Source organism: Citrus sinensis, chromosome 9, assembly GCF_022201045.2.
Source record: "Citrus sinensis cultivar Valencia sweet orange chromosome 9, DVS_A1.0, whole genome shotgun sequence".
Lineage (NCBI taxonomy): Eukaryota > Viridiplantae > Streptophyta > Magnoliopsida > Sapindales > Rutaceae > Citrus > Citrus sinensis.
The window spans coordinates 2985918-2998491 of NC_068564.1; the positions used below are offsets into that span (position 1 = coordinate 2985918).

Consider the following 12574-nt stretch of genomic DNA (forward strand, 5'->3'; position numbering starts at 1 on the left):
TTATTTTCTTTCTATTAATTATCTGATTTATATCCCATGCTTCAAATCCATCTTGTTCTAAAAAGAAAAATTAGTGAAATAAAACACTTAATTAAAAGTCATCTTTAAGATGTAATAAATTAACTTCAAAGTAGATATTATTCATGATTTTTTTTTTATAAAAACGTCTTTTAACTTAAAAAAAAAAAAAACATTTACTAATGGAAGTCCGATCAAGTGTATGCCGTCGCGCACAATAACATGCGCGACGGTGCACACCTAATCAAATTCGTTTACTTAATTAAGAGAAGCCAAAGGTTATGACCAATTATGTATTTGTCTAATCAAAACACACAATTCCTTTCACTTCCCGTCTCAACAAAATGGTCACTATTCATTTACAGTCATTCCCTCCTCGATATTTCACTTTCACTTCCACTGTCGCTGGCTTCAATTTCTGATCGTAAAAGCTGGTAGTCAATGTTAAAATACTTTTTGGTTTATTTTGTTACTTCTCTGACTGATAGAGCTCGAACACGTGTCGATTACGGAAATAGGGGCTGGCTTCGTTCATAAATAAAAGCTAAGCTCAATTTTTGTTTTTTGTTATTGGAAATTTTGTCGTTTTGGTTTGCTTTTCTGTTCAAACTTGCTGCAACTGTACAATGTCAGTATAGCTTAGACGTGTGTCGACTGCTGATAGGATTTTACAACAAAAAAGGCCCGTAGGCCTGACCGACTTGTCATTTCCTACCAATAAAGTGATGATGCTCTTGCAGGTTCATTTGAGCTCGAGCACACGTGATTTTTAATCATTTTAATTTATTTTTTTTTCACACTTACATGCCTGTCTCGTTCTACCCTTTATTGACGTGTTTTCTGACGTTTTCTTTTTCTCACTTGTTACAATAGACAATTGGTATCACATTCGAAAATCACTTTGTATTATATCAGGCAACTATATAATGAAATAATTATTGAATCTGGCATTTTTAATATTTACAATCAGATAACTATTGTAATTAGTTTATATATATTTATAATAAGATAACTATTAGGGTTGATTTACATTAAATCTTATGAATTATTAGTTTATATATATTTACAATCCGAAAACTATTTAAGTAATTTACATTAAATCTTATGAAGCAATAGTTTACATATATTTATAATCAGATAATTACTGAGATTAATTTATATCTATTTACAATCAAACAACTACAAGAACTAATTTACTTTAAATCTTATAAAAAATTGTTCAAATTTTTTAACCTTACTAATATTTGAGAGATAACTATTCTATTCACATTTTATAAAAGAGAAGATTATCTCCACTCAATTGTTTTTTAATTGAGAGAGGAATTGAGTCCCCATATTGAAATATGGGGAGTCAAATAGCTATTCTACAAATGTGAGAGCATTTGGGGCGAGTGACATTGTGTTTCCTGACCTGTATCTTAGGATATATACACTTTTTATTATACAAGACAAACAAACAAATTACTACTCTTAGAGCATCATCAAAAGACTCTTCAAATAAGATTTTATTACTTATTTGAAGAGCCACATCAGCATTTAAGGCTCCAAAAGATACTCCAATTAAGTTTTTTTAAATAAGAAATAATCATCTCTCTTCAAATTTGGAGAGTTACTTTCTCCCTTTTTAATTTGTATTTTATTACTTTTTGTTGGAGAAAGAGAGAGAGAGAGTGGTGCTTTAATTACTATTGACTTTTCCTTTAAAAAAATAGTTATTTGATTAAAATAATATTAATTCATTTATATTTGAAGAGTCTTTTAGAGAATAATATATTTTTTCACTCTTCTATTTACCACATAAGTAAGCAAATAAATATTTGAAGAGTAAAATTTATAGAATCTTTTGGAGATGCTCTTATTTATGTAAAATTTGTAATGATAATATGAGCAGTTATATGTTTACATATATAAAATTTACATTCCAAATGATGTATCACCTATTAATAATGACTATTATATATTTATTAATAATTGACTTTTTTACATCATAGTAATGTTAAGAAATTAAGTTGATATCATTGAGAAAACTACTCCCCACCAAGTCAAGTCAAGAGGACAATGGATTCCATTGAGAAGCTCTTCCACCTAGTTTAGGAGAAAGTATAAAGAATTTCACTTCCTCATGAAACCCCTCTAAATAATTTTTCATTAAAAATTTTGTATATAATGTCTTATGCAAGATGATTATTAAGGATATTCAAGACTGACTGTAGTTGAGTGATTACGGGGTTGATCGGGAAATAAAAGTAGAAATTTTTATTAAGAAATGGGGAGGGTTGTTTATGGAATTAAATTACGTTTTTAATAATTTTTTTTTTTTTTACTTTTTAATGAGATTTATTTGTAAAATGGGATTCTAAGTAAGTGTCAAAACTATAGATGGTACCACTACCACAGCGCTACTGTATAAATAATCGTGAGGTTAGGGGCCTTAACAAGAATTTAGGACATCCATGCAACCCAATGGGAAAGCCCAAAAGGTCAAACAATCATCAGTCATGGACACAGCCAAGAATCCAGCAACAAAGTTCCAAGCCCAAATAGACAACGAGAAGGGGGACGTTAGATGTACCCATGTACAAACAAATATAATTGATACCATAAATCCACAATTGCCGCGAAGGTAAATAGGCAGGACTTGGACGATGTGCTCCAGTTCGGCCTAGCCGAAATAGAAGTATGCATTTTAAGTATTTGTGCTAATAGATAGCATTTGAGAAACTATATTATTTTAGGTTGTATTATATTATTTTAATATAGATATATTGTATTATATTTTATTGCATTAGTAATATACAATAATAATGCTATATAATGTTTGGTGTTATACTGTACTGAATTAATTTTTAATTATACTATGTTTAATGTTATATTGTACTGTATTGATTTTTTGTGATTAATTTAAATAAATATTATTTAGAAAATAATATTTATTAGTACTTAGAAAAATACGAAATATAAAAGTCTTAAATTTTAGGAATCTAACTTTTTTTAATATAAATGTTAAAAAATATAATTTCTTCATATTATTAATTTCAAATTAATATTATTCAAATTTATTCATATTTAAACATTTATTATTAGTTATATTAAATTATTATTTAAGCATTTATTATCAGTTATATTAAATTTTTAAATAGTAATAAATTTTTATGTAATAATTACTATAATATAATTAAACAATGGAATATTATGTTATATTTTTATTTTTAAATATTATTAAGTATTTCTTATTAGTTATATTAATTTATTAAATATTAATCAATTTTATATATTTATTATTATTATTATATAATTAAATAATACTTTTTGGTTATATTTTTAATATAATAAAATTAAAATATAATAGAATATTATTGGATAATAAATTATTAAATTATATTAATAATTATAATGTAAAAATAAAAGAAAATAATAATTAACATTATATACTATTATATTATAAAGTTATGTTTATTTTTTATTATTACTATTAAAAAAAACTAATGTCGTCGTTGGCACACCCCCCAAGAGCAAACTCAATACGTTTCAATCAATTGCCAAACATGAGATTGGTTTAATCTAACGTTGGGACTGCACACTAATGTTATGCAATACCACACGCCAAACATATCCTTATAGTTTTGACTACGATTTTATGTGGTATTATATTCTATAGTTTGAACATCAGACTTTTTGATTATTTGAAAGTACTCATGACATGCATTAACTTTGAAATATTATGGTCAGACCTAATTTTATAAGAACGAATGTAGAGATCTAATGACTAGCGATGGATCTCTCAAAGATTATATCATATCATAAATTTAAAGGAAATAAGATCATAATTCGTTTGAGACTATTTTGGTGTGAATGAATTTGATAAAATCATAACAGATTCAAAGTTCTTTATTATATTTATTATTTTCCATTTTTATGTATGCAAATGAATTTTAAAAAAAAAAAAATCTTTAATATTATACAATACTAGATTTTGAATGGAGTGTACAAAGAAAGAGGGGGGGGGGGGGGAGAGAACGGAAAAAAAAACGAAAAAAAGAAGAACGTAAGGGGAGGAGAGAAAAAGTTCACAAGTCGCATGATGACAACAAAAAGTAAAGATAAAGTGTATCTCAACTCGCAAGTACACGTGGCAGTCGTTGGATTTTCTCGAAGGTCTTGACAAGGAGAAGCTGGCACTTCGATCTCGGATCTTCATTTCACTTCACCTCACACAGTTCGCGTTCATCTTCTTCAGTCGCTGACAACGAGAGGCTTAAAAGTTATAAGAAAAAGACCCATTAAGCACTTAACAATCAAGAATCAGAAGCAATGGCTTCCTGTTCTTATTCTCTCAAACCAAACAACATGCTATTACCATCTTTTTGTTCTAGTTTTAAAAGCAGACCATTTTTGTCAAATGCAATTTTTTCTTCATCAAGTTCATCTCTCTCTCTTCTTTCCTGTTCTCCAAGGCTTCCTCTTATTAGAACTTCACATGCACATTCACTCTCTATTAAAGCATCTTCTTCATCTTCTTCCACTGCCATTGCCGATCCTGAAGGCATCAAGGTTATATAATTTTACAGAAGTGATCAATTTTTATTTTTTTTTGGTTTTGAAGTTGTTTTGTGAGAGTTTTGTTTCTTGAATGTGTGTTTCAGGTTAATTCAGTGCCAACTAAGCCAATTGAGGGACAGAAGACTGGAACAAGTGGTCTAAGAAAGAAGGTTTTTTTTTTTTTTTAATTTACTTATTTTTTTATTCGCTTCTTTTTTTTTTTTCTATTGATCTATGGCTTGGTTGCCGAGAAAGAAGAAGAAGAGGAAATGAAATTCGGGGTATTATTTATTTTCTTCTTGTGTTTGATTTAACTGGAGTTTCTGGATTGAATGGTATTTGATTGAAGCAGACGATATAGTTGAAGAAGTGTAAGCTGAGTGGATAGTTTTGTTGGTTATATGCTTACCAGTTTTTTGGTCATTGTAATGGATATCAAATGGAGTTCAGAGGGTGGTTCGTTCATTTTGTTTGATTCTTCTGTTGTAGGTTAAAGTTTTTAAGCAAGAAAATTACCTTGCAAATTGGATCCAGGTATGAGGTTTTCGCTTTAATGGCATTTTTAGTGTTAGTTAATTGCGGTTTACATTGATTAGGCTTTGTCATGTGTAGGCATTGTTTAATTCATTGCCACCAGAGGACTACAAGAATGGGCATTTGGTGTTGGGAGGCGATGGCCGTTACTTCAACAAAGAAGCTGCGCAGGTGAGATTTTGTAGTGATTGACAAAAGTCATGGTCTTAATTTATGTCTCTGCTGTGTTGGTTCACATGAGAATTGGAAAATGCAAGCTCATTTCTTTTGAAATGCAGATAATTATCAAAATTGCTGCTGGGAATGGTGTTGGAAAAATTATGGTTGGCAGGTAAGTAATTCAATTGGTTTCTATTATTGAGCCATATGAATATTTTTCAAAGCAAGAACAAGGAGACAATGGAAATGCTACTTAAGGGCAATACCTTTTAGCCCTATTGTGCAACTCAGTTAATTTTATGCGGCAGTTAAGGGTTTGCTTTTGTGCTATTTAACTCAAATTAACCTCCACCCCTTATTTGATTCTGCTCTGCGAAACATGGAATTATTTTGCTTGCATATTTTCATCTCAAAATTATACATGTAAGAAATATATGCAATTTGTTTCAAATCTTTCAGTTAATAATTGGCACTTAGTGTGCAAAATGGAAGAGCTGGGTTGGTTGGTATTCCTTTAATTTCTGTTTTAACTGAGGTGTGCTGAAGAAGTTGATGAGACTTCTTTTCTCCTGAACTGAATGCATGTTTGCTATTCCAAAAGTACCATTCATTTTTAATTGATTATTTGGTTGGTCATTCGTACATTGTGTAAATTGAACGAAGAGACAGTCCAGATAATAACTCCTATCATAACTTTTGATTTCTGACTTTTACGGAAAAGTTTGGTGCTTGATGGTTTGAAGATATTCTATAATTGGGAAGCCAATTTTTCTGCTACAAATTTCTTGTCTGGGTTTCTGTTCTGAAACCTAAATTGAGTTCTGCCATTGCAGGGATGGGATTATGTCAACTCCAGCTGTTTCTGCTGTCATTAGGAAGCAAAAGGCAATTGTTTACTTCTCTTTATCTTTCTTCAAAAGTATTTTTAGCATGTCATTTTGTTTTTCTTGGCCCTTTATTGATTAGTTGAACTGTATTTTACTCAGGCCAATGGTGGATTTATAATGAGCGCGAGCCATAATCCTGGTGGGCCTGAATATGATTGGGGTATCAAGGTGATGCTTGTGTTATGCTCTGGCACACGTCTTTTATTGTTAATTTTAAATCCTAACATTTCGTGGTTTAAACTTTATGATGATTCCATTGCTAAACCTTGTTGAGTAAAACATGCCATAACAATGTGGAAGTGTTGAAATTGTGATCACTCATATATTGAAAGCTTTGTTCATGCATTGATTATGCCATATAACTTGTTATGTGATGTTTACTGGTTTCAAAGGCCCTGTTCTTATTTTCAGTTTAACTACAGCAGCGGCCAACCTGCTCCTGAATCCATAACTGACAAGATCTATGGAAACACACTTTCTGTAAGTAATTATTCTGTACATGTTCTGCTATCCTTCCTGTTCATTTTTCTTTAATATTGCCCTGTCTCATCTGAAAAGTAAAAAATGGGTTTTTCAGTTTAAGTTCTTGATTTACTTGTTTATATCAGCCTCATCTGAAAAGTAAAAAATGGGTTTTTCAGTTTAAGTTCTTGATTTACTTGTTTATATCAGCTCTCCACTCGCTTGTTAAGAATTTATTCATTGCTGTTACCATTAGATTATATGTTTAAAATGTGAAATATGCTTAAATGAGTCTGTTTTTGCATCCCAAAGTAGAACTCATTTAAAAAAAAAAAATTAGTGAAGATTGATTGCAGCAGTGAGTAGTATACTCCCCACTCCTGATAAATCTTTTGAAAAACATTTGTTGGGGTGGAGGGTCTACTTGTCATGCTTATTTTTATGTTGTGCTTGTATCTTTTTGTGTGCCTTAAGTACCGTTCTATACCTCGAAAGTGCATTTTAGGTTTGTTCCATTTCCTCCACGATGGTAAAAATAGTGAGCTGAACTTTTTGGATGTTCAAAGTCCATAACTGAGTAGATGAGATGTCCTTGTCGTTTCTCAGTTGCATGCTTGACTGAGTCATGACTGTAAGAGCTTGTTAGTAATAATTTGATCTTTAAACTCTAATTTTTCTTGTTTCTCACTCTATCAGCACAATCAAGCAAAATAGGACTCATACTAGGGTTTTTGGGGATTAGACCAAAAGTACATGTTCTTGTGGTTTGTTTTGAGTAAGTTTTATGCCATCTATTAGAACAATCAGGCAGTACAGGTCGGCTTGTTGTGCCCATCGGGGAGATTAAATGTTATTTTCACATTTGTCCTTGCTTTTGTGCAGGATTTTATCAATAAGAGTTAATCGGTTGTGTTTTTTCTTTCATTCTTCTTCCGGTGCTCGGGCCAGATGTCTTTACCCCTGTCTACCTTATTATAGTTGATGTTCATTTCATCATTTTTAGAAACTTTACTCATAAAACTTTTGAATTGTACTGGGATATCATCAATAACTTACTTGACCGTGTGCCACCTTGGCCTGAGATTTGAGATGTTTATGTGTCGTGCAGATCTCTGAAATTAAAATGGCAGACATTCCTGATGTTGATCTTTCTTCTCTTGGAGTTACAAATTTTGGAAACTTCAGTGTTGAAGTAGTAGACCCAGTTTCTGACTATTTGGAGCTGATGGAGGTAGAAAACAGTACATATGCATATTTGGGATTTTAGGATGAAAATTCATGTACTTCATTGCTCTGATTATGTTGAATTTTGTGCAGAATGTATTTGACTTTCCACTTATCAGAAGTCTTCTTTCACGATCTGATTTCAGGTATAAATTGTATCCTCTACCAGGCAGGACTTCTACCTTCTGTTTCTTAGTTTCATTTCTGGTTATTGCAAACATTTTTCCTATTTACTCCCAAAGATGAAGCATGATAGAATTGACTAGGACCACCAGCAATGTGACTCCATGAAATCTCAAATGTAGTCTTCTTGCCCTTGGCCTATGGCTTTATCTGATGTATATCTTAATATGTTGAAAAAGAAAATTCGGACCTGAATTTCATTTCTCATAGTAACTCAACTTGATAATGCCTGCTCACATACAATTCACAGCCAGCAACGACAATCCTGTCCGATCACACCACTGTAGCTGGGGCCACCTATGGAATTTACTGACAGGCTGACTTGGAGGGTTGTTTTTCTTTTTTCTTTTTTTGAATTATGAGTTTAAACTACTATCTGTTTATGGGCGAGATTCATTTTCCACATGGTCCAGGAATGGTTTGTTGTTAATGATGCACAATTCCTCATTGTTCAGAATGCTTTATCGTAACTCCTTGGTTCTTCAAGATCTGTTTTGACCTAACCTATGCATGTCTAGGGCTGTGTTAGCACCTTGCTAATCCTGGGGATATGCTGTCTCCCATCCAACATGCACTTGGCAATTATTGGAATTCCTACATTGTTAAGTTAGCAGAATTATTCTATTACCATTTAATGAATTGGGCAATGTAATTATTAGTTTATTTCAGAACTAGAATTCAGAACTTTATCTGCCTTGTTATTAAATTAACTCATTGTTTGGGCTTTTTGCATTTGCGTTTTTATCTTTTTGCTTATTTATTGTTGAATTCTCATTGTTGAAGTGGTTTAGCCAGATTTATTTCCATTTTGATTACACATGGGGCCAGTTTTATGTGGTTTCAGACGTTCTATAGGCTTCTGATTTGCTTCTCATGTCTTCCTGCATTTCTGCTTTTGGTTTTTATTATTTTGGTAACGAAAAAGTCTTGCATTCATGGCATAATTTATTATTGATGGCTTGGATGATTGTCAAGATGCTATTTCATGGTTCTAAATTGCACTGTATTGGATTGTACATTCTAGGTTCGTATTTGATGCCATGCATGCAGTTACTGGTGCATATGCAAAACCCATCTTTGTGGAGAAGCTAGGGGCCAAACCGGTATGTTCCGCACATAAAACATCTTGATGGTACTATTATCATGATTACTATTTGTGTTGCTGATAGCATATGTTAGATATGTCATGTAGGATTCAATCTTAAATGGAGTGCCTCTGGAGGATTTTGGGCACGGTCATCCCGATCCTAATCTTACGTAAGAAAGTTATTAATGACAAAATGGGAGGTTACTTGTGAATGTTTCATGGCTTAACTCACTTTTATTGAAAAACAGATATGCCAGAGATTTGGTCGCCATTATGTATGGTGAGAATGGACCTGATTTTGGAGCCGCAAGTGATGGTATGTGAAATGATCACTAAAGATAGAATACCATTTTAAGACTTCTTGTGTTTTGATATAAGTCCAAGCATTGCATGATTGCACTAATACATATATATTAGGATGTTTTCACAACTTTCATCTAGGTTCTAAGTCTGCTTGTGCTTGTAGAAGGAGCACTGCTGGCACTAATACTTACAAATTAGGATATTTTTACAACTTTCATCAAGGTTCCAAGTCTGCTTGTGCTTATAAGACCACTTTTGGAATCCTCATATATTTGAAGTATTAAATTTGTATTTTTGTCATTTGATCCTTGTTTTCTTCTCCATATGGTAATAATTCCATACGTATCTGATGTATAAACTTTTTAATGCTTTAACATTGTGAAGATATTACTATCATTAGATTCTTGGTATTATTTTTTATAAAGTTGAACCACAACATATCCTTCTATCTGGTCACAATCTACATATTCTGTTGTTATTATTCAGGAGATGGAGATAGAAATATGATTCTTGGTAAGGGTTTTTTTGTCACTCCCTCAGACTCGGTTGCAATTATTGCAGCCAATGCGCAAGAAGCCATTCCATACTTTAAGAGTGGCCCTAAGGTAGGAAGCTAAAGCACCTTTTCTTTCCAAGTTTCTACTCTGACTTATAAACAGTGACTTATCATTTCCCAGGGTTTGGCAAGATCCATGCCAACAAGTGGTGCTCTTGATCGTGTTGCTGAAAAATTGAAACTTCCTTTTTTTGAGGTTAACACTTTTAAACTGTTGGATTGTTGCCTTTTTTTTTTTTTTTTGGAAAAAAGATGTACAGAACGGCATTTTACGTGTGTAGGGATTCTTCTGTCCTAACAGACAAAATGCCTTGTTGGATGCAGGTTCCCACTGGGTGGAAATTTTTTGGTAATCTTATGGATGCTGGGAAGTTGTCAGTATGTGGGGAAGAAAGTTTTGGTACTGGTTCTGATCACATTCGAGAGAAAGATGGCATATGGTAATTTTTCTACTTTAACATAGTGGTCATTGGGAATACTGGGTGGAAAAACTGCCTACCTTTCCCAACGCAAAAATATATCAATGCAGAAATGGAATTCAAGTTGCTACATAAATTCTTTGTTGGGATGCCTTTACCCATGTTTGTTTGACCTTTTCACTGTAGAACATCACATGGATGTACCATTCATAGATGAATTATATATATATATATATATATGGTTAATAACTTTCCTAGACTTTTTACAGAGTCTAGGATCCTGGATTGGAACATTTCTAATATATATATATATATATATATATGAAGAAAAAGGACCTTTTTCTTGAGATTCTATTCTAGTGTCTTCTTCCTTCTATTGATAAGAAGTATAATATTTTAAACTAGGGATTTATTTGGTAGTGAAGTGCTGGGGTTTTTAAGCCTGTCGAATAAAAGCTATGTTTGTCAAGAAAGCTGATGGGTTTTTAGTAAACACCATTAAATAAATTATAGCTGGGCCAAATTAATGTTATAGTAGTACACCATCACTATAGGAAAAAACAAACCCACACCCCCCCCCCCCCCCCCCCCCCCCCCCAAAAAAAAAAACAAAAGAAAGCCCAGCTACTGGGGTTACCAAACACCTCAACAAATGGAGCCTTAAGCAAATTTTCAGAAGCATGTTCTTGTCGTGAGCTTAAGCGTATACAAATTCTGTAATATAGTCTTAAGTTTGGCTAGATTAAGGCCTGAATTTTGAAGTACCCTAGTCGCTCGCCTTGGTAGTCCCTTGTTTACATTCTTTTGTATAGTGTTGTAATTTTGTCTGTGTGTTTGATTTTATGGTAATTTTTCATCATTTACATGATCTTGCTATCAAGAAATGTCAGATTAATATATCAGACCTTCCAAATTCCCATCAACTTTAAAATTCCACATGAACCAAATGACAGGGCTGTGCTGGCTTGGCTTTCAATTGTTGCGCACCGAAACAAAGACAAGAAACCAGGGGACAAGTTGATATCTGTCTCTGATGTTGTGAAAGCACATTGGGCAACATATGGCAGAAACTTCTTTTCGAGATACGACTATGAAGTAAGCTTTGCAATTGAATTCAATGCAAAATTATTATACTTGTTGCTCCAGTATCAGTTTTGGATTTTCTTGAAACTGAGTGGAATAAGTTGTTTCATCGTGGAATCATTGCATCTCTTTAACATGTTTAAATCTATGTTCAGGAATGTGAATCTGAAGGAGCAAATAAAATGATAGGATATCTTAGAGATTTGGTATCTAAGAGCAAAGCAGGCGATAAGTATGGTAAGTTTGTTACAAAACTTTTTTTTTTTTTTTAACATTACACTCTGTTTTGTCAATGCTTGACCACTTGAAAATTTCATATTGTAGGAAATTATGTTCTTCAATTTGCAGATGACTTTGCATACACTGATCCAGTAAGTTTAAACAACCGTACCTATTTTCTTGGATGTGCTTTATTTTCTTCAACCAATTTCTTATTGAATTTTGCTTCTTCCTTATCTGTTCCATTTGTGTTGTACCAAACGGTTTAGGTTGACGGAAGTGTGGCATCAAAGCAAGGTGTTCGGTTTGTTTTCACAGACGGATCAAGGATAATATTTCGTTTATCAGTATGGACCAACCTTTCTTTCCTCATGTGCAATTGAAGGATCATACACTAGTATGACTTGACCATGAATTTCATATTTTTCTTATAGGGAACTGGTTCAGCAGGTGCAACTGTTCGAATTTACATTGAACAGTTTGAGCCAGATGTCTCTAAACATGAAATGGATGCACAATCAGCCTTGAAACCGTTAATAGGTTAGTTCATTGTTATTTGCACTAGTTTGTTGTTAACTTATGTAACTTATTCCTAGTTATCATTTATCATGTTTCAGATCTGGCATTATCTGTTTCAAAGTTGAGGGACTTCACTGGAAGGGAGAAACCTACAGTTATCACATAAAGAGCTCTCCCGTTATTAGTCTCTATGTATCAGGTGTTATTTTAAGTTGGAGCTGAGAGATGGGCATACCAACTTTTCATGCTGGAGTTGAGTTATCATAAATATTTCCTGTTAAGGTTTGGTTAGGAAATTTGGCATCATGGGACCATAAATAAGTCCATGGAATGCAAATGAAGTACATAGGTCGAAATAAAATGTCTTAGTCAATTAGCAATA

At 32.6% G+C, this 12574-nt stretch overlaps 1 protein-coding gene across 1 annotated transcript; it reads left to right on the plus strand.

The window, feature by feature from the left end:
• Positions 1-4122: 4122 nt before the first annotated feature.
• Positions 4123-12574, plus strand: LOC102609059 (phosphoglucomutase, chloroplastic). Its single transcript, XM_006490226.4, has 22 exons — positions 4123-4569; positions 4662-4727; positions 5047-5091; positions 5170-5262; positions 5370-5422; positions 6084-6135; positions 6237-6305; positions 6549-6617; positions 7708-7830; positions 7917-7969; positions 9031-9109; positions 9199-9263; positions 9342-9409; positions 9883-10001; positions 10074-10148; positions 10277-10392; positions 11325-11466; positions 11610-11691; positions 11779-11825; positions 11943-12020; positions 12108-12213; positions 12291-12574. The coding sequence occupies exons 1-22, from the start codon at positions 4330-4332 to the stop codon at positions 12356-12358; spliced, it is 1908 nt and encodes a 635-aa protein (XP_006490289.2). The 5' UTR covers positions 4123-4329; the 3' UTR covers positions 12359-12574.